Genomic DNA, 26,524 nt, shown 5'->3' with positions numbered 1-26,524 from the left:
TTGTTGAAAAACACTATTTTTTTTTTCATTTTAGCCAGCATTTTAGGGAAAAGATAGGACGTTCCCATTTAATGATCACTGGGTGCTAAGCACTTGGAGAGAAGTTATCCTTTTAGTATGAAAAGAGACACATGATCTCCAATACCTGCTCTCCTTCTCCCTAAGAAAACTGAAGACATTGAAGGTAGAATAGTAGATCAACTGGGTTGAGGTTGAAGTCTTGCACGACCCAGAAAGGTTACGTGTTGTTAGGTCAGGTGGAAGGGATAAGAGAAAAGCTACATGGAGGCAGACCTGGATAGTGGATGTTATATTTAGGTTCACTTCTGCCACAGGAAAATCTGGATTCACTATATTCTTTTTAAGCCAGTAGGATATTTATTTTTCAAAGAAAATCTCTGAGCTCCAGATACAATCCCACAGAACAGCTCGATGAGTCAGCATTTTATAGTTTGTTGTTGTTGTTGCTGTAGGCTGTGTTTCTTGTCAAAATGTTTCTATTTGTGGCACAGGCTTGAAACTCTCCTACTCAGAATTGTTTTATTGATCATTGGAATATCACCAGTAATAATGTGTATGTGGACTGCAATGTGAATTTTTTTCCAGAAATTTTCTCAGAATGTTAGATCTCTTCCTTTTATTATCTGCAAATGATTTTGAATAGTTCACCAGAGTGGAGTGAATGTTTGCACTTTTAATGGAAGTCATTATGGGAAATAAGAAAGAATAAAAGACACTTGGATGTTTCTTTTGGCAGGGACCATATGTGGCAGCCTTTGCTTCATCAAACCTGGGAGATGTGTCCCCCAATATTCTTGGCCCACATTGCGTCAACACAGGAGAGTCTTGTGATAATGCCAATAGCTCTTGTCCCATTGGTGGGGTAGGTAAATGAAATCTTTGTTCTTGCATCTCAGGTGTATTTTATGTTTAAATATTCACCATTAACTTATAATTATGTTTTTCTCATGTACACAGGCCTACTGACTGCTAGCTTTTGCTATTCTCAGAAGCATCCCCTAAATTTCAGTTGGGTAAAATTCTAGTTTCCCATTGGATTGACCACAGAGTTTTTCAAAGGGTGAGAAAATTAGTTAATGTCAGAGATGAAATACCCTTCCCCAAACTTGGACAGTCTGAAAAATTTTGCCTTGGCATTTCTGATGTCACAAGTTAGTACCAGAAACTGCCTGCCTGAGATGTTTTTCAGTGATTGTAAAGCCTATGGGATTTTTTTTTTTTTTTGCCTATGGGATTTTTTAAAAATACAAGGTCAACATTTTTTTTCTTCTTTTCTTTAAAATCACAAACAAACAAAAAATCTTGCTATAAGAACTCACAGGATATGGAAAAAGTGAGTCCCTTCCCAGGAATTACTACTGTCACAGCTCTTCTTACCTACCTGTCTAAGCATTCATGAACAAAATTTTTTAACTTATCGTTGTTTTTTTTTTTTTTTTTTTTTTTTTTTTTGGTCTGGGATTAAAGTTTTCCAGTTTCCATTTTTAGTTCTTAAAAATCTTTGTATGAATGTATATAGGTCTGTGTGGTAGGTTTTAAAGACAACAAGAATGGCTGTGCCATCATTTATTTAACTGCTTCCCTGCCATATGCATTTAGGTCTTTCCCAGCTTTGACACGAGCAGCAGATGCTAGTTTCTGGACTCTTATTCTTTGTGTTTATAGAACATACTGCTTTCATTTAAACATCATTTCTAGGGTATTTCTTCTATGCCAGTCAACTCCACCCAATGAGTAGTATGACTTTAACATTTATACTTTTCTATTTTTTTATTACCATTTTCACATAGAAAGCCTTTCTTCATTACCCTTCATTGGCAAAATTTTCATACATTATTAATTAATGTACATTAGATTTAAAGATTACTTGTTAAATTCCAAAATTTAGCAATGAAATGCTTAAATAAGTTATGATACCTATTTGCAGTAGAATATTATGCATCGACTCAGTGTGCTGTATTGGAATACTTAATGTGGGAAAACGCTTGTAGTACACAACGTTGATTAAGAAAATTGGGATTTAATATTGCATATTCATTATGACTACAGTTTTAAAAATAAATGTGTCACAGTAAAAAGACAAAGAGAAACACACTGAATTATTAACCCTGTTCTCTGGCATTACTATAGGGGGTTATATTCTGTTTATTTTATTTATTGTTTTTTTTCTACTTATACACTTTTGTATTTTTTCCACAATGAGCATACTTGTAATCATAAAAAATTATAACAAAATCACACCCTCTCCCACAACAGAATTCTGTTTCACTCTACTTTGCTCCATCTGTTAGATTGGCTTCCCTCATGTTTGCAAGATGGCAGTCAGTACTGAAGAAGCTATATCCTTTTGCCCTCCCTTGTAAGGTAGGAGAGAGAAAACCTCTCTTCTAACCACAGAATAAAAGATTTTTTTTGGTTCAATTGGGTCAATTGAGGTACATCCCCATTCCTGGGCCAAAACAGTTGCTGGGGAAATGGTAGGTGTTGGTTGACTTAAACTGGGATTTCTGACCAAGGCCTAGGCAGTGGCCACAATCACCTCAGACTCACCTGGAACTGGGAATGGAATGGAATCATTGACTGTTACAGAAGAGAAGGCTTCCTGAACAAAAGCGTGATACACTTAAGACGAAAGAGGGAAACAGGCAAATGGTGCCATGTCATTTGCTTTAAGGTGGCTTCTTTAAACATATTTTTTTTTAACTTTAGAAACTATCTTGGATTAAAAAAAAAGAGATATGTGCTTGTTAAAACCTCAAACACTATTGAAAAGTTCAGAAAACAAAACAGGTAAATAAGCAGCCCCTAACTCCACAATTAACCTGTTAAAAATTGAACGAACATCCTCCCAGACAACTTTTTCTGTGTCCAGACACCTATTATGCATGTACAGTTGTACATAAATGAGGTCATACTAGAATGCTGTTCCAGAACCTGCTTTCTTGTTTCCAGTAAATATACCTGAAAACCTCATTTAAACAAATGCCTTCATTTTCAATTTTAAGTACCATAAATTAGTTCACCAATCCCCTGCTAATGAGTGCTTTCTTTCCATCCCTCCTCTCTTCCTTTTGTCATATAAACATGCTCTGGTCACGTATTTTCACGTGTGTATGAGTATTACCTTAGGACAAATTCTTTTTTTTTTTTTTTTTTTTTAGATTTTTTTGGGAAGGGGCGTGGGGGGAATCTCAAGCAGACCCTCTGCTAAACATGGAGCCTGACATGGGGCTCGATCTCACACCCCTGAGGTCATGACCTGAGCTGGAACCAAGAGCCAGACATTTAGTCGACTGAGCCACCCAGGTGCCCCTAGGACAAATTCTTAAAAGTGAATTTGTTGTCAAAGAGGAAGCACAGCTACCATGGGGGGCACACCAGTCCCATCCCCACCCATAGAGCATGAGTGACAATTTCCTCAAACCCTCACTGACATCTGGTTCATTAACCTTTCAGTCTTTGCCAACATAACATGCAAAGAGTCTGCTCTTTGTAGTTTAAATTTATATTTAATTATTCATGAGATTGAATATATTTTAATGTTGAATGGGCATTTACACTTCTTTTTTGCAAACTACCTATCTCATTTGTATTCCATTGTGTATCCATTAGGTTTTTGGTTTTGGTTTTCTTTTGTTGCTTTATTCCTCCCAGCTCTACTGAGATTAATTGATGTATAACATTGTATAACTTTAAAGTGTACAACGGTGATCATTTTGATACACAGGATGCTTTTTTACTGCAAATAAGAGAAAACCCAGCTCAATATGGGTGGACAAAAGGGTATTAAGAATGCAGCCATCCGTATTTTCTTGTAATACTTTTAAATTTTCAATGATATTTAAGTATCTGGTCAATTTGAAACTTTTCTGGTATAATAAGTGACAGTATAGAGCCAGATTTATTTACTGATTTTTCCCAGAGGGTCATCCAGTTGTTATAATGTAATTTTAACTGAGTTTCAATTTAAGGCAATCATGAGCCATGGGCAAGAACAGACAGGTGGGAAGATGTGCAGCCGATGGGGAGACTTGGCTTTAGTTCTCAGCACAGATTATTAGCTGCCTGTACAGTGTCCAACACATCGTTCAACCCACCCGAGCCTCAGTATCCTTATCTAGAAAAGAGGGATTATCTGACAAAACACTCTAGAATGTGGCTTAAAAAGATGTGTTGGCTTTGACCCCCTTGTAATTTTTCCTTCCTGGAAACAATTGCTTAATTCACCAACAGTGGGTCATGTCTCCCTGTGTTGCAGTCCAGCATGTGCATGGCTACAGGACCCGGACTGGATATGTTCAACAGCACGCAGATTATAGGACGGATCATCTATGAGAGAGCGAAGGTCAGCCGCGGGCCCAGCTTCTTTCAACCTCCTTTAACGTTATTCTTTAAAATCCACTGACAGCGCTCGTTGCACAGCCAGCAGTGGTGGGAGGCAGCCAAAGGCCGCGCAGCATGAGGTGCCTGGAAGATGGTTGCCTGGCGGCTCCGCTAGGAGGGCTGCTTCCGTGAGCACACAGGCACCCCTCCCGCTGCCCACCTGCCTCCTCCTAGGAGGTATTTGTGTAAACCGAGGAGCAAGAAAACGTTGTTTCAGCCTGAGTGCTTGCTTCAGACCGTGGGGCAATAGGCGGGGTGTAAGGATCTACCACTGCGTCACACCAGAGGGACCCAAGCTCTTTAGGCCCGGGCCGACCAGTGGCCTGGCCCCGGTGACGAGGTGAACCCGAGCGATACAGTCCCCCAGGCCTGCAGTGTGGATGCAACCTAGTTCCTAGTCTAATTCAGTATGTGCCCCAACCGTCCATCTCATATTTTCTTCTTTCTTCTTAAGTCACGTTTGGATGTGGAGCAGATCTGCTCTTCCATGAGGTTGCTCCAAGTTCTCTACATGCGTCCCTCTGCTGAAATATTATCTTCCATTTGCCCCCGTGTTTTGTGTCCATTCCTCTGGGGACAGATTTCTGATGGAAAAGACACAGGATGATGTCAGGCTGCCCTCTCTCCCTTAGTTCAGTCTCTTCGTCTGCCTGGCTTGCTCCTGCCTGTCGCATGTGTGCACGCGTGACTGTCCGTATTTTGCTCCAAGGGTTCTGAAGTGCATCAGGAGCAACCAGGGAAGAATGAAAAGACCTTTAAAAACATTAGCCATCAGTCAGCCCAATTGCTGCAATTCCTTTTAATGAGTGTGGTATTATCAGTGGATGGTTCTGAATTAACAGATTCTAGTGAGGAGGTGCACCCGTGACGCCATTTGCTGTCAGAAGTTTTGTTACTGTCCTGGGCCCGGGAATTGTAGGGATTTGTCCCCTACTCTGGATTCCCTTCTCAGGAAGGCCCAACTTTGCTCTTTACCCAGGAGGTAGCTGGTGTTACTGACAGCTCATTGCAAGAGCCCCCACGTGGCTGTGCAATCGGGGATGGAGGTGACAATCGGTGTCAGGCAGGGCGGGCCTACCACGTGTGGCACAGATCAATATAAGCCCACGTTTCCCATCACACTGACTCATATTTTCCAGGAGATGAGAAAAACATCACTTCACCCTACAGGAACAACAACAAAAAAGAATCTCCAAGGGTGGATGGTGGGTGGGAGAGTGGCACGTCTTCCAGCCGCCCTTTGGTGCCAGCCCTGCCGGAGGACTCACAGCTTCCAAACGAGAGTCCATGAGGTCACCCTCTTGTTCTGGCATGACAGTTGTTTGGCCTACCTCGTCCCAATCTTAAGTTTCCTCAACTGTCTCTCAAGTGGGGCCTGTTGTGTCGTAGTCTGTATCATAGAATTTGCTGTTTGGGGGGCAATGGACACAGGTCAGTGGCTCAGGACCTCCAGGTGTCTGGGATGCGACTGGGGTTGGCAGTTGTACCCACTACGTGGGTAGTGACCATTTGTGCACAGGCCGCAAAACAAAACTCGGCCAATGGGTGCTTTTCCAAAGGGGCAGGTATTGGGCACGCTCAGTGCTGTTCACTTCAGACCTGCGCTTCTAATGTGAGCCCGTGTGGGTTTTCCAGGAACTGTATGCCTCTGCCTCCCAGGAGTTAACCGGACCACTTGCTGCGGCTCACCAGTGGGTGAATATGACGGATGTCACCGTCTGGCTCAACTCCACGCACTCGGTAAGTGTCACCGAGCCGCGTGGATCATGCCACCAGGGCTAAAGCTCCGGGCTGATCTCATTACTTACTTAAGGTTTAGCTTCTGTTTCTTGTTTTGGTTTACTTCTTATTTTCGTGCTGTTTTTAAAATTTTCCCTTTAGGTAAAAACGTGTAAACCAGCCCTGGGCTACAGTTTTGCGGCCGGCACGATTGACGGATTTGGGAGCTTCAATTTTACGCAGGGTGAGGTGCACTCTGATGACATTTGTGGTTGCAGGTTCTGGAAGGTTTAACTGTAGCTGCACGTTTATTATTTTTTACTATTATCTTTAGATCCTAGGGGTGCACAGGCTTTTGAGGTGCAAACATGATAGCCAGATTTCCCGAGGGTACGTGTCTTCTGGAACTTAGCTTCCATTTATTCAAATAGAGTAGGACACAACTTCTCTTTTTTTTTTTTTTGGACACAGCTTCTCTTTGCATGTAGGTCTATGGATGGATGCTCTTTAACGGGCCTGGGGTTAGGGTAGAGGTGAGAGGAGGACAGAGCGGGATTGTCATTGTACCTTTAACAGTGTGAGTTTGCTGTGCTCTCTGCTAATGAATGCCTCTTTCTCTGGTGCCTTTACTGAAGCCCAGAGGCCTCAGGACAGAAGGCTTCAGGAACCCCAACATGAGCTCCCAGGTCCTGTTTCTGTGTGCATTTCCACAAATTTATAACTGGTTACTGTAGGTTGTGCATCCTTTTATCCCTATCATCACTGTAATAACAACGCGGCTGCAAAATAGAGAAAGTAGAAAAATGGACAAGACTCACTTGTAGGAAACGTTTTGGCTTCTTTCATTCTTGCTTTTTTTTAAAAAAAATATATGTGTATTTGGAAACACTGATTGACAAATTAATGAACGCAGTTGCAATTTGAGACATTTGGCTCATCCTTCTTGGTAATACTTCGTTCAGTGAGGTCTGATTTCCCAGAACAGTAATTTTTAACAGCTTTATTGAGAAATAATTCACATACCATATGATGTACCCATTTAAAATGTATAATTCAGTGGTTTTTAGTGCATTCACAGATGAATGCAACCATCGCCACAGTCCGTTCTAGAGCATTTCCATCACCTCGAAAAGAAGCCCTGCTCTCTATTTTATTACAATCCCTAGGCCTCATCTCCTCCAGACCTAAGCAACCCCTGATCTTTCTGTCTCTATTTTCCTATCCTGGATGTTTTCTATGGATGGAATCATAAAATATGTGGCATTTTATGTTGGCTTCTTTCACTTCACATCATGTTCTCAGGGTTCGTCTGCGTCGTACTATTTATCAGTACTTCATTACTTTCTATGGCTAAACCCTTTGAGCAGGGTGCAAATCCCGTCTTCCCTAAACCGTCACCCCGACAACCATCATTTTACTCTCATTTCTATGATTTTGGCTTTTATAGGTTCCACATATTAAGTGAGAACCTGCAGTTTGTCTTCCTCCATCTGATAATTTTACTGCTCCTTTCCAATTTCAATGCTTTTTTTTTTCTTGCCTAATTGCTCTCGCTGTGACTTTTCTTAAATTGGGGGTTGAAGAACGACTAGTTAGACAGGAAGACTCCACCACCCACCAGCGTTCCTACTGAATGGGGAATCTCTTCTCTTTTTATAGAAACTGTTATGTTTTCTGCCAGAGAAATGGGCAGAGGCCTCTCCCTAGAACACGGCTGGGGAGATGTTACTCTCTGGGAAGGCCCCCCAATCTCTGTGAACATGCCCACACAGGCCCAGCCTGCTGTGTTCCTCAGTAGGGAATAGAATCTTACCAATAAGGTGGAAAGGGTCTGAAACAAGGCCCCTCTTTACCCTACAAAAACCTTATACTAAAAGGAGAAGGGGAGGAAGCACCAATGAAGAATTTGAGATGTCTGAGTGTAACTTTTTCAAATACGAAGCATTTTTAACCAGTCCGTTTTAAAATTTTAGATTCTTGACCTTATAAAACTGGAATTTATTAACACCTACTCTTATATTTCTTATTGATGAACAGAAATAATATTCATGAGCCAAAAATCCAAAGCAAAACTAAAAACAGGGAAAAGCTGATAAAACTTTAGTATATGTGCTGCCAAAGCAAGCACAAGCTGGTAAAACTAAATGTGGATCTCAGCATTAACAGCTGAAAGGAGAATGTTGGTTTATAGGTTCTAAGTGGAAGGTTAGTCATATACTATCTATGACCTTATCTGATGTACATTCCTCCTATACCCAGTATGCCGAGTTATCATGAAAGGATTTTCAATTTTGTCAATGCTTTTTCTGCATCTACAGAGTTGATCATACGATTTTTATCTTTCACTCTATTAATGGGGTGAGTCATATTTATTTATTTGCATAGTTTGAACCACCCAGGAATAACTCTCACCTGATTGTGGTGTATGATCCTTTTAATCTGCTGTTCAATTCAGTTTGCTGGTATTTTTGCTTGAGATTTTTGCTTCCATATTCATCAGGTTATATCATCCTAAAATTTTCTTTGTTTAAGAAAAAATTTCTTTGTTTGTAGGGCCCTTATCTGGCTTTGGTATCAGGGTAACCCTGGCCTTGCAAAATGAGTTGTGGAATCATCCCTCTTATTCAATTTTTGGGGGAAGTTTGAGAAGGATTGACATTAACTCTTCCTTTAATGTTTGGTTGAATTCGCCAGTAAAACCATCAGATCGTGGGCCTTTCTTTGTGAGGAGACTTTGATTATTGGTTCAATCTCCTTACTCATCAGTCTCATCAAATTTTCCTTTCCTTTGTGATTTAGTTTGTATGTTTCTTCTAGGTTTTCCAATTTTGTGCTGTAAAATTGCTCATGGTAGTCTCTTACGATTCTTTGCATTTCTGTGCTAGCAGTTGTAATGTCTTGCCTTTCATTTCTCATTTTCTTTGAGTCTTCTCTCTTCTTTCTTTAGTCTAACTAAAGGTTTGTCAATTTTATTTATCCTTTTTTAAAAAAACAGCATTTCATTTTATTAATCTTTTCTATTGTTTTTCTGGTCTCTGTTTTATTTATTTCTGCCTGACTTTTGTTCTTTCCTTCCTTCTGTTAACTTTGGGTTTGTTTTTCTTTTTCTAGTTCCTTGGGGTATAAAGTTAGGTTGTTTATTTGCTATTTTTCTTCTTTCTTTTTTTTTTTTTTTAAAGATTTTATTTATTTATTCATGATAGTCACAGAGAAAGAGAGAGAGAAAGAGAGAGAGAGAGAGATTGGCAGAGACACAGGCAGAGGGAGAAGTAGGCTCCATGCAGGGAGCCTGACGTGGGATTCGATCCCGGGTCTCCAGGATCGCACCCCGGGGCAAAAGGCAGGAGCTAAACCGCTGCGCCACCCAGGGATCCCCTTTCTTTTCTTTTTTGAAAAAGATGTCTTTATTTATTTGAGAGAGAGAGAGCGAGAGAGAGAGAACACAAGCATGGGGGAAGAGGAGAGGAAGAGGGAGCGAAAGAATCTCAAACAGACTCCATGCTGAGCATGGAGCCCAACACAGGGCTCAATCTCATGACCCTGAGATCACAACCTGAGCCAAAACCAAGAATCACACTCTTACCCCAATGAGCCACCCAGGTGCCCCTCTGTTTTTCTTAATGTAAGGCTTTATCCTTACAAATTTTCCTCTCAGGACTTCTTTTGCTGCACCCAATAAGTTTAGGTATGTTGTATTTCCAATTTTATTTGTTTTGAGATATTTGTGATTTCCCTTTTGATTTCTTCTTTGATGCACTAGTTGCTCAGTAGTGTGTTGTTTAGTCTCCACATATTGGTGAATTTTCCAGTGGTCCTCCTGTTATTGACTTCTAGTTTCATCAGAAAAGATAGCCTGTGTAATTTCAGTCTTCTACATTTGCTAAGACTTGTTACCTAACATGTGATCTCTCCTGGGGAGTGTTGTGTGCACTTGAGTAGAATATATATTCTGATGCTGTTGGATTAAATGTTCTGCATATATCTGTTGGGTTCATTTGGTCTAAGGTGCGGTTCAAGTCCAATGCTTCATTATTGATTTTTCTGTCAGGATGATCCGTCTATTGTTGAAAGTGGGGTAAAATGTTTCCTACTATTATTGTATTGTTCATTTCTCCCTTCATATCTGTTCATCTTTGTATGTATTTAGGTGCTCTCATAGTGAGTGCATAAATATTTACAATTGCCATGTCATCTTGATGAATTTACCCCTTTATAAATATATAATGACCTGCTTTTTCTCTTGTTGCGCTTTTGGATATATGTATGCTCCTGCTTGCTTTTGGTTTCCATTTGCATGGAATATATATCCATTGGGCCTTTATTCCCCCATTTGATCACTCTATACCTTTCGTATAGAGGATTTAATCCATTTCCATTTAAAGTAATTATTTAAAGGTTATTACATATTAATGCCATCTTATTAATTGTTATCTGGCCATTTTGTAGTTCCCTTATTCCTTTCTTCCTCCCTTCCTTTGTGATTTGATAGTTTTCAGTGGTAGTATGTTTTGATTCCTTTATGTTTTGCATATCTACTATAGGTATTTGCTTTTTACTTACTATGAGGTTTACATAAAACATCCCATAGTTATAAGTCTATTTTAAGCTGAAGGTGTAACTTTGATTGCATACAAAAGCTACCCTTTTATCTCCTCTTCCCATACCTTATGTTTTTGATGTCACAATTTGCATCTTTTTATATTGTGTATCTGTTAACAGATTATTGTAGCCTTAGTTATTTTTAATACTTTTGTATTTTAACCTTCATACTAGAGTATGAAGTGCTTTATATAGTATCATTTAGTATTAGAATATTCTTAATTTGGTTATCTACTTACCTTCCCCAGGGAGTTTTATACTTTCATATCTTTTATGTTAGTATCCTTGTATTTTACTGAAGAACCCCCTTTAGCATTTTGTGTTCCATAATATATGTAGGTTTTCTTCACTCTTTTATTTTTTCATCCTCTGATGGGATAATTTCAAATGACTTATCTTTGAATTGACAGATTATTTCTTCTGCTTGATCAAATCCACTATTGGTGTGCTCTACTGTGTTGTCATTTCATTCAGTGTGTTCTTCAGCTCCAGAATTTCTATTTTTTTAATGATTTTTATCTCTCTGTTGAACTTCTCATTTTGTTCATATGTTATTTTCCTGATTTTGTTGTCTGTGTTCTCTTGTAGTTGTTGAGCTTTCTTTAAAAAAAAAAAAAAAGTATTTCAAGGGGCACCTGGGTGGCTCAGTTGGTTAAGTGTCTGCCTTTGGCTCAGGTCATGATCTTGGGGTCCCAGGATCAAGCCCCACATCAGGCTCTCTGCTCAGCAGGGCGTCTGCTTCTCCCTCTCTTTCTGCCCCTTCCTGCCACTTATGCACTCTCTCTCTCAAATACATAAATAAAATCTTTTAAAAAATTATTTTGAATTATTTGTTCATAGATCTCCATTTCTTTGGGATCATTTATTAGAAATTATGTGTTCCATTGGTGGTGTCATGTTGCCTTGATTTTTGTTGTTTCATAGAGCCTTGAATTTTGTCTGTGTATTTGATACAGCAGTCACCTCTTTCAGGCTTTGCAGACTGGTTGCGAGGTGGAGGGAGACCTTTACCCAAAGGTGTGTGCAGGGACATTGGATGTGTGAGCTGTGGCAGTTCCAGATCCAGAGCAGGTCAAATGGCACAGTCTCCATGTAGCTCTGTCAGTTTAGGTCAGCACTGATGAAGACTGTTGGGTCCACAAACACCAAGGCTGTGGGTGTCTGTAGCTGCTGTCAATGCTCTTGGGATCTCTAGGCTGCTGCTGAAATCCTCATCTCTTTCTCCGTGTGTGTGTGTGGGGGGGGGATGTCATGCCAGAGGCTTTCTTGGTGCTAGGTTTGGCTTTTGAGTGCCCTCACCATAGTGGTGGCACTGGTGGCTGATGCATGAATACCCGTGGAACAGTGACAGATCTGAGATCTGGAGCAGAGGTGCTTTTAGAGTAAGGGCAGCACCAAGGTTCAGGGCATCGGCTTCCCAGTAGTGATTCTGTGCCTGAGTTCTTGGTAGATGTGGAGCAGCCATGGAGCTGGGGATTGGAGCACATGTGCTGGCAGAGGACATTGGCTCCGGGGTCCAGGATAGCCTGCAGTGGTGGTGGCTCTAGTGCCTGAGACTCAGATACATGCAGAGCAGCTGAAGATCCAGGGTCTGGAGCAGTGGCACACACAGTGCTTCCACAACATTAGGTTCTGAAACATGGGTGTGGATGGAGCAGATGGAGCTCTGGGGTCAGGGGCACACTCAGGGTGGGGGCTGAAAAACCTGGTCCCAGGATGAATCACTAGCAACTCCTTATAAGTGAGGACTAGCAGCATCTCATCCCCTGGGGGGTGGGCCATCATCACCAGTGGTGACGGCCACTGGTTACCTTAGTCACGAAAGTTGCTGGTGTCCTCCGTGGAACAGGCTGCTGGGGTCTATGCCAGTGAAGAACCATAGGGTCCTCTGCTGTGAAAACCACAGTAAGTCTGTCATGGGGGGTCTTGAGTGGCCGGGGCTGCTGGAGTCCTCCATGGAGCAGGCCATTGGGCACTGTGATGGCATCTGCCATGGGCTGATACCAAGACCTGTACTTCTATGTTCCTTGCTGTTTCTGCCAGTGATCCTTTCTGTGTGAGTATTACATTTTTCCCTCCATAGATTCTTAATTGGACTTAATTGAGCCCTCCCAGGACTCTTTTTATTTGCAAGCAGCTAACTGTTGTTGTCTGGGGGGTGACAAAGGCAGATATTTTCTACTTTCCCTTCTTTACCATGCCACTAACCTTTTGTTTTTTTTTTTTTCCTAATATGGGCATTAAAACAATACATTTCCCTCTAAGCACTTCCTTTACTGCATCCCATAAGTTTTGGTATATGATGTCTGCATTTGGATTTATCTGAAAGCATTTTCATATTTTCTTTTAATTTCTTCCTTGACCATTATCTATTTATGATCATATTGCTTCATTTCCACATATTTGTGAGCTTCCCAAATTTTCTTCTACTATTTATTCCTAATTTCATTAAATCGTGGTTGGAAAACATACTTTGTATTATTTATACCCTTTCAAGTTTATTGGTGTTTATTTCATTTTCTGCATATAGTCCATCCCAGACAGTGTTCTATTTCTTTTTCTTTTTTGCACCTCGAGGTGCCCCTGCAGTTTTTTTTAATTTTTAAAAATTTTATTTATTTATTCATAAGAGATGCAGAGAGAGAGAGAGAGAGGCAGAGACACAGGCAGAGGGAGAAGCAGGCTCCCTGTGGGGAGCCCGATGTGGGACTCAATCCCAGGACCCCGGGATCATGACCTGAGCTGAAGGCAGACGCTCAACCACTGAGCCACCCGGGTGCCCCAGACAGTGTTCTGTATGCAGTTGAGAAGAGTGTCTGTACCTGCATGGAGGGTGGTATCTGCAGGTACCTGTTAGGTCCACTTGGCTTCTAGTGTTGCTCACATTTTCTATTGTTGATCTTCCAACTGGTCATCCCGGCTATTACTGTAAGTGGGTTATTAATGTTACAACTGTTATCTTTGAGTGTCTCTCCTTCCATTTCTGCCAGTTTTTGTTTGTGTATTTTGGTGCTCTATTATTAGGTCCATATGTGTTTATAATTGTTATCTTTTCCTACCTAATGGATTATAGATCCTAAATTCATAGGTTTCAGAATTAATGGAACATTCCCCCAGATTGTGGCATGGACCCATGATTTTTGCATTCTATTCTGTGTGCATGCACGCACATGTGGCTGTGAGCACGCCTGCATGCATGTGTGTAGATGATTAAGTGATGAATTAAGAGAGGCTCTTTCTGTGGACCACAAGCCAAACAATCATTTCTTCAAGTTGGAGGTGTCATTTTTAGTTTTTAAAATGGGAAAAAAGTGATTCCGTTCATAGATCTGTATAATTAGTTATGTCATATTGTTTTTATTTGCAACATGGGTGAGGAATTGCAAAGGAAACAAAACTTTAAGGATGTTGAACAAAATATATTATTTTATTCTATCAGCCACTGTGGGGATCTAGTTAAATAATGACTCTTATTTTAGAATGCACAGGAAATTTTCCCTCTTCCATTATTCAAACTGTTTGGAATTATTTGGCAACAGCCATAATAAAAAATCTTTGCAGTAAAGGCATCATTGTACATTTGTCAAAGTGATGGCATTTTTCAGAGGGTTGGAATCAAATTAGTGTTAATGTTCCTAATAGGGACAACAGTAGGGGATCCATTTTGGGACACTCTTCGGGATCAACTCCTGGGCAAGCCATCTGAAGAAATCAAACAGTGTCAGAAACCAAAACCAATCCTTCTTCACACTGGAGAGGTAATGCATTTTGACTATCATGGTAAAATTAGTATATTATTTTAAAACTTACGAATTGTCAGAGACAAATGATAGATCTTTGTTGACATGGGAGTTCTTATTCAAATATTCTCACATCAAAGTTTTAATATTAAAAATATGTATGGGGTGACTGGGTGATGGGCACTGAGCGGGGCACTTGATGGGATGAGCACTGGATGTTATTCTATATGTTGGCAAATTGAACACCAATAAAAAATAAATTTATAAAAAAATAAAAATATGTATGTTAAGGATCTAACTCTAAGGAATAAAGGGTATGATTATTAAATGTTGTGACTTAGAATTTATGATAAATAACTGGAACAATGTAAATAATAGAAAAGGGGATCCCTGGGTGGCTCAGTGGTTTGGTGCCTGCCTTCAGCCCAGGGCCTGATCCTGGAGACCCGGGATCGAGTCCCACGTCGGGCTCCTGGCATGGAGCCTGCTTCTGCCTCTCTCTCTATGTCTATCATAAATAAATAAATCTTTAAAAAAAATAAATAAACAATAGAAAAGGAAGGATTCAATCAACATCTGTCTTATTCAGGATTCACTTATGCTGACTCCAGGACAGGAGTTCACATACAATTCTCTGCAGAGAAAAACATCCTCGGGTCATATAAAAAGGGACATGTTCATGTCTTAATTTTCTCACAACTCAGACAGCATGATTAACTAAAGCAATATTCCTTTAATACTCCTTTGGACCATGGATTTTCACGTTCTTAAAGTCAAAAGGTCATACCAGAATTATTGATGAAGAAAAAATTTTTCAGTAGAGTTTTTTTCCCCCTAATATTCAATTAAAATTCTTTAGGAAGAAGAAAGAGAGGAGAGGAAGGAGTAAAGGGAAAGCCTCTCTACTAATATGACTATGCAAAGGATAGATTGTCTTGGAGAAAACTTGGAAAGTAAGACACGACTTGGTAACTGCAAATTTAAAGTGCTATGAAAGTGAAAAGAGAAATCATTCACTTAAGCTGTTCCAAATGTAGACTCACTTGTCCATCTTGCTAAGGATAGTCACCACAGTGCACCAAGAGAACCCTTGGTTACCTGTTACATGTTATCATTCCATGATGCCAGAGCCACCAAAAACTTCACTGATGAGAAAATAAGTCTGGGTTAAGGGGGCACTGGCACCTGAGATCCTTATGTTATGACCAGATAGAATATTTACTACCTCATTCTCTAGAAAGAAAATCTGGGCTAGTAGGATCAAGCACCCAAACCAGCTGGAAACATTATAAATTCTTTAATAAAGGAACTTCTGTGAGCATCATCTGTCTCTTGACTGTAGAAAGAACAATACCCCTAACACAGTTTTCATATTTTGGGTTCTTAGTTGACAAAACCTCACCCCTGGCACCCCGATATTGTTGATGTTCAGATGATCACGATTGGGTCCTTGGCCATCACTGCCATCCCTGGGGAGTTTACGTAAGCTCTTCTCTGTTATTTCGTAGTTAAATATGTATTCATTGTGTATGTGTTTCTGCTGGAGTCACTTCTTATCATGGGCAACAATTCTGAACTGATAATAACCCTTGGTATCTCACTGCGCCATTCTGGCAACAGTGACAAATATTCCAACCCTCTTTGGGTGGGCCTCCAAAGAGTCCATCTTGCCAGGTGTATTGCCAGTGAGGAAATTATAGCAAATATAAACATTTGAAAAACTTATTCCAAATGTAAATGATGTTGGGCATTGTTATGTCAGTAGAGAGTCTTGAAATGGTATCAAAATACAGGTACTTGAAGCAGTTGAAGTGTTAGAAGCAGGAATGATGGTCTGGAATCTCCTTATGCAGTCTTCCCTATCTGAGTAAGTAGTATCGTTCCAGTTGCTCAGGCTGGAAAACCTTGGAGCCATCCCTGAATTCTTTCTTTTTTTTCAATTTCCCCCACTTTCAGTCTTCTCACAAATTCTACACATTCCACCCAACACTTTCTATCACTCCCTCCCCTATCTAAGCCTCCATAATTTGTCCCCTAGATTACCTCAGTAACCTCCTGTCTCACCTGTTTGCTTTTTCCCTACTCTTCTGTAGTCTTTTCTCAACACAAACAGCCAGAGGAATCCCTTTAAAACCTAAGTTAAATCACGTCAGGGCTCAGAACCCTCCAATGGCTTTCCATCTCACTCCAGGTAAATTCTTAAACCGTTACAACATCTTACACGGCCCTGGGAGAGAATTTTCCTTGGCAACTTCTCTGATCTGATTTCCTACCTCTCTCCCCCTTATTCGCCCCTGCTTCAGACACCTTGGCTTCTTTGCATTTCCCAGATCAGCAAGCACGTGCCTGTCTCAGGGCTTATCAACTTATGGTTCCTTCTGCCTGAAACGGTTACCCTCCTTTTATCCCCCGACCGACTCTTATTCCTTCAATTCTCCGCTCAGATGTCTAACAGAGATGCCCCTCCTGCTGATGCTATATGACTCTGTGTCACTGCCGCCACCACCGCCATATTCCTGCATCATCACAAGGACAACCACCATCACCTTTCATCTGTACGCTGCTCCCCACACTCCCCACAACGCCTACTGTCATCTTACTTCTTTTATTTGTTTCTTGACCATTGTCACTCCCTGGAATGTAAGCTTCCTACTATTGAACCCTTAGCACTGAGAAGTGGGCCTCATCTGTAGTCGATATTGTGCTTTATTGAAGGATTTAATGAAGGAACGAAATGATAAATTCTTCATAGGCAGGAGCAGTGCACTCTCTACTTGGCTCAGTTCTTACTAACATCGAACACAGACAGTATATTCTTGTTGAATCAACGAATGGAAAATGATTGTAGTCTTTGCCGGTGATATTCATTGATTCTCTTTCCTTACATCAAGTTGTTTTGAGTTTAGGATTTATTTTCAAGATAGGATGCTTAGGGACAAAAAAGCTCAACTTTTGCTTTGCGTTGCCATAGAGCTCCTACATACTTGTCCATATTGTGTTATGAGCCGGGATCACATTTGTCTTTCACTATGAGTTTTTCTGTATTCTTTGCATACATTCTGAGTAGGGAAACACTTAGATAATTCTGTTTTCTTGACTCAGGACCATGTCTGGACGAAGACTTCGAGAGGCAGTTCAAGCAGTAAGTTAAAAATGAAAGAAAATGCCTATTTATGTTTCATGAAGAGAAAAGAATACCCTATTCCTATGATCTGATATCTTTTAAGTTAATCTTTGTGGAGATGACTAGAGTTTTACACTTCTTGAAAGTAATATCTAGAGGTGAATATGAAATATTAGTGGTATAAGAAGAAGCTTAAAAATTATAAGGAAACTATAAACAGGTTTAAATGATTTATTGCTATTTATATACTAATAATTTAAAAATTAATAATGGTTTTATGGATTAAATAACCAATAACCCTAAGTACTTTAATATCATGGAGTCCTGTCTAAATAAGACCTAACACATGTTAGGAATTCTGGATTTTATCTACATTTACAATTTTCTTTATATTCAGGAAGCATTGCAAATGGTTCTAGAATGACATAATCAACAGAGGTCTTATTACTTGGAGCTGGAAATAACCATTATGGTTAGTTAATATGCTCCCATTATGCTTTTTAGGAAGTGGATAAAATATCTGTATTTTAGTAATAAGATTCTACATCTGCAAATGTAAGCACTAAGATGTTCATCGATCCATTGACCTGCCCAACTGTAGTGCAGTTATGGCTCTAACTTTTCCTCAAGGACTTGTCCGTACTTCTGCATTCCCAGGAGCATTGATCACTGGGAATGATGTTAAGAGAGACATCCTATGCCACTGATTCACATCTATGATCGTGTGTTAAGTATAACTGGGCCGATAACAGCCATTACGATGAAGAGTAATTTTATTGAGCTCTATCTTTCCCCCACTAGGAATTTGCAACGTATGGGATGAAGAATATGACCGTCGTTATTTCGGGTCTGTGCAACGTGTATACACATTACATTACCACCTTTGAAGAATACCAGGTAAAATAAAAATTCTCGTCATTTAAATGAACTATACCATTTTCAAGACTGTTGCATTAAATGCAGGTTTTCCTTCTAGATGTCCTTAACGGTGTTTTTGAGAGATGCCTTTGTTTTGGGACAGAGGAAAGAATAAGACAGAGGTCGCATTTGGGAGTTCTAGGTTTACCCTTTCAAATTTGAGTCGAAATTCTGGTCTCCGTGACTTCTACTTTTTTTGAACTAAATTATTTTGTCAGGGATACTGGTAACAAGCCTGAGTGGTGGCATGCTACCTCTGTAACTCTGCCCATAGTGCTTCTGGAGCCTGAAGGTTTTGTAGAACCTGGGAATATTGTCTCATTGATAGCTACTATTAATTGAATGCACTAGCTAGGCACCTTGACAATGTCATCTTAAGTCATCTTCACAACAGCTCTGGAGTAGGTTTTTTTTTTATATGCATGACAGAGATTAAGAAACACAGTCTCAGAGAATTGAGGGGAGGTAATGTTTCTTTGTTTGCAAATAGCACAGAAAGTAGCTCAAGTACTTTTTAATGGTAGTAGTTAAAACCATGGAAACAATCTAGGTTCCCACCATTTCTATTTGCTAACCTATCTGCTGGGGTATCTTGGCGGTCCACACGGAGGCATTCAGCCTGCCTCTTCACAAATGGCCAGTGATGCCAGGAGTGGAGGCTGCCCTGCTGCCCTCTGTTGACTTTCCTGTCAACAGAATTGGGGTAAACTTGGATGGGACTAATTTTCGTTAATCTATTTTTTCATTTCTCTTTAACTGTTGATTTAGAATTTCCTTCAATTAGGAGTACAGATAACAAATGACAATAATATTAGCAGTACATCTGACTTTGTCACAATAGGAACCCCAGATACTTTTTATATTACAGAGAGGGATTGCAGATTTGGAAGTAACTTTACTCTCACAGCTATTTTAAAATCACAGTAGTTATTAGATCGGCTATCAGATCTTGTTACTCAACAAAGAAGCACAAACATTTCTTGTTTAATAAAGAAAAACAAATATTATCCTATCACAAAATGGTTTATTATTGTTTGATTAAATATATTTCAGTCTAGGGGCACCTGGGTGGTTTGGTCGGTTAAGTGCCTGCCTTTGGCTCAGGTCATGATCTCGGGGTCCTGGGATCAAATCCCACATGGGGCTCCCTGCTCAGCGGGGAGTCTGCTTCTCCCTCTCCCGCTGCCCCCTCCACCCCTCACCATGCTCTCTCTCATTCTCTCTCTCTTGCTCGCTCTCTCTCACAAGTAAATAAATAAAATCTTTAAAAAAAGAGTCCAGGGCACAAATAAGTTTAGGAACCCCTACAACCTCTCTCAGGGAGATACTCCTGCAAGGGTTAATATTAATTAATTTATTCACTAATTCATTCAACAGAAATGTGTTGAGACAGATACTGTACTAGCCATGATCTGCACATAACAATAAGTAAAAATCTGCCCCTACCCTCAAGACTATTGGGATTTATGGTCTAGTGAAAGGCAGAGAAGAGCATGTAATCACATTTCTGTAAAAGGGATGCACAAGGTGATATGAAAACAAATAGAAAGTGTACTAGTCTATATTGGGTGTTTGAGGTTAGAGGCTGGCAGATTTTCTGGAAGATGCAACATCTGTCTGAGTTCTTGAGAACGAATAGAGCTAGTTAGGGAAATAAAAAGTGAAGGCCGTGTCCCATATTGAGGAAACTACACATGCAAAGGTCTGGGGGTGCTGAGTTAGTACCTTTGAAGGGCCATAATTAGTTGAGGGTAGTGAGACAGGGGACTAGTTGATGGGGAGGTTTTAGTTGATGGAGCATCTTTTTATGCTATACTACAGAGCTTTAACTCAACAAGGAAGGTTTTGGAAAACTGCAGTAGAATTCTAAAGAAGGAGTGTTATGATCAAGTTTTGATTTAGAAAGGTCACTAGGATGACATTGTAGAAAAACACATTGGAAGGACAAGTGTGGGGACAGAGCACTGATTAGGAAGTTGTAGTTATGACCTGGGTGAGAACCAAGAGTTTGGCCACAGTAAGATCAGGAGAGACAGAGGAAAATGAAAGAATTCAAGAGATGCCAAGTAATGGTAGCTCAAGAGACTTCCAGGATATAGGATGGGGGAGAGGGAGGAGTCCAAGATGGCAGAAGGGTGGTATCCACTGGAATGAAGAATGTTGCAGGGCGAGCAGGGTGTATTTGGAGTGATGAGTTCCACTTTAGTTTTGATGAGTCTGAGGTTCCTGTAGAACAACCAGAGGCTTGTAGTTCAGCTACAGGAGATGTATCTGGTTCTATTTTATAGGTGTATGGTGGTTAAATGTCCTTCTTCAGGCAGTATCATCACCACCCAATTTCTCCAGGAGTTACTGAGACTCATTTTCCCTCATTTTTTCCTTCCTGCTATGCTCCTTGAAGGCAAACATTTAAATTGCAAGTGCTTAAAATAGACTTATGCTTAGGAGCTATTTACCTCTTTCAGATTAGATGGACTGATAGTCCAAATGGCATGAACCGAGAAAACCCACTGCCTTTATCAAGTAATTGATGGTAGCCATTGACGTTCACTGGTAAATGGAAACGCCCACCACCTCTTGTCATAGTTAATCTTGAATTATGCCAGTTTGAATTATGTGAGATGTCCAACATCACCCCTCCCCTAAGATGCGCCAAATGGATGGAGATATGCAGAACAGTGTAACACTCAGCCCTGTTTCTCCTGCAGGTTCAGCGGTACGAGGCAGCGTCTACAATTTATGGACCACACACTCTGTCTGCTTACATCCAGCTCTTCAGAGCCCTTGCTAAGGCCATTGCTACGGTAATCAAAACTCATATGCATGTGTGTCTCAGGGGTGGGGAGATGCAGGGGGATGCAAAAGAAAACCGTAGCTTCAAATGTCCAGTTTCTTTCAAAATCTTTATATTTAAAAAGTTTGTAGTCATGCAGTATTTCTAAGAAACGAAACTGATAGTAAATTCAGATACAGTTAACATCATTTGGTAGGGACAGCTTTGTTCACATACATGATTTCATATTATCCTCATGATCCCCGTGTGAAATGTGAAAGTATCATTTTCCCGCATTTTTCAGATGAGAAAATTGGTTTGGAGATGTAAGTCATCACACTTAGTATAACTATAGCTGAGGGCTGAACCAGTGTTCTTCAGTCCTGGCCAGAGTCTCTGCAATCACTTCATGAGTTGAGCCAGTCATTCCTTCTGAGGTGCCCATTGCCCATATTGTAGCATCTCTGAAATGATTGCATCTTTCAATCAGAATAATTTTATGATTATGATTAGTAGCAGGTTTTTACTTTCTTGGTGGCTCAAAAATAATAGCAGTTGTTAGAATCACTAGAGGCTTAGAGGTGATGAAGTGCAACCTTGGAATGCGTACACATTGCATCGACTTAGAATACATACAGCTTAGTAAGTTGTCTTAAAAGAACAGCACTTGTGGACCTCTTCCTTTTGGCATGCAGTTATTAATGAAGCTGACTCTGGCGTCAGATGATGAGCCAATAGGTAAGATAAAGGGCTTAAAATCATAAGCAAATCTTTATATAACACCTCTATAGGCCCCAGTAAAGGCTGGGACACAATTATGGCAAGGACAACAGAGCCCTTTCAGAGAAAAAGCTTGATTATATCGGGTTGAAACATAATACAGCTGCTTCGGTGGGTCAACACAGTTGAATATTGGCAATTCCATACATCTCTACCTAATTGCTGACCGTATGAAGTTTCACTACAAGATGTCTACTTAGGACAAATTTTAATTGCCTGATTATTGTTTTATAGCATTCTTCTCAATTTTAGGTCTGGTCCTTTTTTTCTCAAAATAGAGCTGCTTTAATTTTCATCCTAAAAACTGTAACCAGCTATAGAATATTCAGATTATATGGAAAAGTGTAAACCTATAACCCATCCCGAGAGATAGCAACTGTTTTTACTTGCATTATGCCTCTACATCTACCGTTCCTCCCATGGAAATAGAGCCTTCAAATTTTATAGTGATACTTAGGGAGAAAGTGTGATTCATTTTGTGGAAATTTGTGTCACAGTCAGTTTTATGTCTGTATCTAAGATTAGTGATGTGATCTCGAAAAAAACTACTGAGTATCTCCCAGCGTGTGTTCCCATTTGTGAAGGAGGAATGCCAGCAAATAGATGTTATGGCTGCTGAAAAAGATTAAATTATTAAAGTGAGGGTTAGTGTACATTATGAAGGACTATTTAAAATTTGAGATTAGCCATTGTGATGATGCTACTAGAAGTGACAAATGTGGAAAACATAGATTAAACCAGTCAAGGCATGCTGATCTTAAGTTAAAAGTGTATTTATTATATTATTATATTTTTTAATTAACGTAGAGAAGGACTTAGGGAGAAGAGAGGCCCAACATTTTTTAAAAATTAAAAGAGTAATCATAGCGTCATGATACAGAGGCTTACCATGTATTAGGCTTCTATCCAAAGTTAGACAGTTGAAAAACGGCTGTCCCAGAATCTAAACTTGTATAGTGTTTACACTCTGATTGCTGGACTACGTGGTCTGGGGGAGTGAAAGTGTTGTCTATGACCCAAATTTTCCTCTAGTGACAAAAATTTAAATTGTACATCTAGACTCACATTTTAGCAAATTCCCCCACATTTTGTTAAAGCTGTTAGCTCTTGGAAAGAGGATGTGTGTGTGTGTGTGTGTGTGTGTGTGTGTGATGTGTCCTTTAATGAAGGCATTTCTGGAAGGCGGGAGCCTGGGGAAAGGGGCTTTGACTCTACATTCTGTGCTTCCTAAGCCAATGCTCTCTGTTCTAGGACACAGTAGCCAACCTGAGCAGAGGTCCAGAGCCTCCATTTTTCAAACAACTGATAGCCTCACTAATTCCAAATATTGTGGATAGAGCGCCAATAGGCAAAACTTTTGGGGATGTTCTGCAGCCTGCGAAACCTACATACAGAGTGGTAAGGTGCACAAAGAGATCTTGGAATCCTCCAGAAGCCTGTGTCTGGGGTTGAGGGAAAGATACTGTCTAATGTCAACACCTGCTTCTAATAATGCTGTAGACCAGCTGTTAGCAACGATAATTTTGACAACTCTTCATAGCTCTGCAGAGCCTCTGCAAACATCAGAATGGGGAAATATTTATTTTTCAGGTGGTTGTGATGTAAAATCAAATCTCTAAAATCCAAATGCTTCTTTTCTTCTTAAATGGATGGTCATGGAACCCTTTGCTAGAGCTCAAAAAAGTCTCTTAAACCAAGGACAGGAAAAGCATGTAGAAATGAAGTAGGACTTATACTATCGCTATTTTATATTGGTCTCGTGTCCCGCAACATTGCTAAATCATTTATTAGTCCCAGTAGATTTTAGGTGGGGGATGTGGATTCCTTAGAGATTTCTACATATAAGTATCATGTCATCTGTGAATAAAAGCAAGCTCACTTATTCCTTTTTGGATTTCTTTTCTGGAGGCCTTTGATTTTTTTCCTTATTGCGCTGGCTGGAATCTCCAATACCCTGTTGAAGACCCATTGTAAGACCGGGCGTCCTTATCTCATTTCTAATCTTAGGAGGAAGAGTAATAATCAATCTTAAATATGATATTTTCTTAAATATCATTTTCTTGATATCTTTCTTAAATATCAATCTTAAATATGATATTTTCTCTAGGATTTTTGTAGATGCCTTTTATCAAGTTGAGAGAGTTCTCTTGTATGCCACTACTTTTTTTTTTTTTTTTTTTTTGATGAAGAATGGGGTTGGATTTGCTTCAAATGCTTTCATGTCTACTGAGGTGATTATGTAGGATTTTGTCTCTGATTCTGTTAATATAGTGTATCGCATCAGTTTATTTTCAGATGTTAAATAAATACCCTTTTGTGATAGTAATAGAATCTTTTTTTAATCTGTTGTTGTATTTGGTTTGTTAATATTTTCCCGAAATTTTATACTCATATCCATGAGGCAAATTTATAGTCTTCTTTTCACGTGTTGTCTCCATTGCCTTTGATGTCAGGGAGAATGGGTTAGCAAGTGTTTCCTCCTGTATTTTCTGTAAGTGCATGGAAAATACTGATATTATTTTTTTCTTTAAATATTCAATCAGTTTTATCAGAAAAGCCACATGGACCTTGGCTTCTCTTTATAACAGAATCTTTACTTACTACTCCAGTTTCTTTACTTATTATAAGCCTGTTAAAAAAATTTTTTTTGAGTCAATTATATGTCTCTCAGCACTTAGTTTGTCTTGAGGAATCTGCATCTTTCTAAAAATTTACATCTTCCTGGGAATTTGCCTCTTCCATGTAAGGTGTCTAATTTGGGTAAAGTTTATGATATGTTCTTACAATCCCTTTAATTTCTGTAGAGTCAATAATGATGGCCCTTCTTTCTTCCTGATCTTGACCATCTTTGTCTTCAGAGAGCTAGGTTTTAGCTTCACTGATTTTATCTATTGTTTTTCTGTTTCAATTTCATAGATTTTTGCCCTGGTGTGTTATATTCTTCCGACTGTTTAGATTTTATTTTGCTCTTTTCATTTCTTAAGATGGAAGCTCAGGTTTTTCTTTTTTTATGTTTTAGTGTACCGTTTTTATTTCTCTGTTGATTTTTTTTTTACTATATATATATATTTGATTATTTTCCTAGTAGCTGCTTTGTGGACTTGAAAAGGAAAAAGAATTCTGATTTTCCTTTCCACACTATCCACCCTCAGGACTTCTGACCGCAGGTGTGTGGACATGTTCCCCACACCAAGCAATTCTCTGTAGACATCTTGGTGAATTCATCTGCAGAACTTGGTGTTCTATCATTCAATTCAATTCTGACACTATTTACTTGGGGTTGGCATCTACTTCACAGGTTAAGGGCTCGCTCCCACAAGACTGTACCCCTCCACCTCCACTTCGTCACACACTTCAGATACCAATGGTGAATCTAAGTTGTCACCTCTGCTTCTGACTGATTGGCTACAAATTGGAGATTCCCATAAGCCCCTCCCCAGATTAAATAACTTGCTGGAACAGGCTCACAGAACTCAGGAAAACAGTTCACTTACTAGGTTATCAGTTTATTATACATGAATATAGCTCAGGAACAGCCCAATGAGGAGAAGGAGAGGGCAGGGTATGGAGGAAGGAGCCAAGGCTCCATGACCTCTCTGGGAAGGCCACCCCCCCCCAGCATCGCCATGTATTCACCAATCTAGAAGCTCTCTGAACCCCAGACTTTAGGGACTTTTATGGAGGCCTCATGACATAGGCATGGTTGATTAAATCATTGGCTGTTGATGATTAACTCAACCCCCAGTCCCTTTCTCCTCCCTGGAGATTAGGGAGTGGGACTTGATCATTCTAACTCTCTAATCACAAGGTCAGTTCCCCAAATAGCCCTCACCCTGCTGTTACTCAGAAACCCTCAGCCACTGGTCATCTCATTAACATACAAAAAGACACACCACTTAAGGGATTCTAGGGGTTTTCTGAGCTCTGTGCCAGGATATGGGGACAGAGACTACATATAAATATCTTATTATGTCATAGGGCTATAATATGCATCGCAACTAATTGCACCCTACTTCAATATAATACTAACAATTCCAAAAAATATAAAAAGATTGCTCCAATATATCTATTTTTTTCTTTCCTACACTTTGTGATATAAATATATATAAATGCAGTAATACAGTCTTATAACTATTGTCTTATACAAGCTTACACCTTTTAAAAATTTTCTTTAAATTTATTTTTTAGCTTACACCTTTAGAATAGATTAAGAGAAGATACGGAAAAGTATGTTTATAGAATATTTTAAATACAGTCCACATATTTACCATTCTGGTGCTCTTTATTGTTTCTTAGGAATTAGAACTATTTTTACCATCTAGCATCATTCCCTTTCAGCACGAAGAACTTCCTTTAGTATTTTTGTAGGACAGCTCTGCTAACAAATTCTCTCAGGTTTTATTTAGCTGGGATGGCTTTATTTTCCCTTTCTCTCTAAAGAATAGTTTTTCTGCATTCTTGGTTGAG

At 39.7% G+C, this 26,524-nt stretch overlaps 1 protein-coding gene across 1 annotated transcript in view; it reads left to right on the top strand.

Annotated features, from left to right (window-relative positions):
- LOC112656250 (neutral ceramidase) overlaps positions 1-26,524 on the top strand; it is an 88,488-nt gene that overhangs the window by 45,403 nt on the left and 16,561 nt on the right. The window contains exons 10-19 of the mRNA XM_035706146.2: positions 758-883; positions 4,280-4,366; positions 6,040-6,144; positions 6,286-6,367; positions 14,365-14,480; positions 15,850-15,944; positions 17,565-17,604; positions 18,388-18,483; positions 21,213-21,308; positions 23,309-23,455. Coding sequence (XP_035562039.1) covers positions 758-883; positions 4,280-4,366; positions 6,040-6,144; positions 6,286-6,367; positions 14,365-14,480; positions 15,850-15,944; positions 17,565-17,604; positions 18,388-18,483; positions 21,213-21,308; positions 23,309-23,455 — 990 coding nt within the window. The remainder of the gene's footprint in view (positions 1-757; positions 884-4,279; positions 4,367-6,039; positions 6,145-6,285; positions 6,368-14,364; positions 14,481-15,849; positions 15,945-17,564; positions 17,605-18,387; positions 18,484-21,212; positions 21,309-23,308; positions 23,456-26,524) is intronic.

This window comes from Canis lupus, chromosome 26 (genome assembly GCF_003254725.2).
Source record: "Canis lupus dingo isolate Sandy chromosome 26, ASM325472v2, whole genome shotgun sequence".
Classification (NCBI taxonomy): Eukaryota; Metazoa; Chordata; class Mammalia; order Carnivora; family Canidae; genus Canis; species Canis lupus.
The sequence above is the reverse complement of the archived record's forward strand: the minus strand, read 5'-3'. Positions and strand labels throughout refer to the sequence as shown.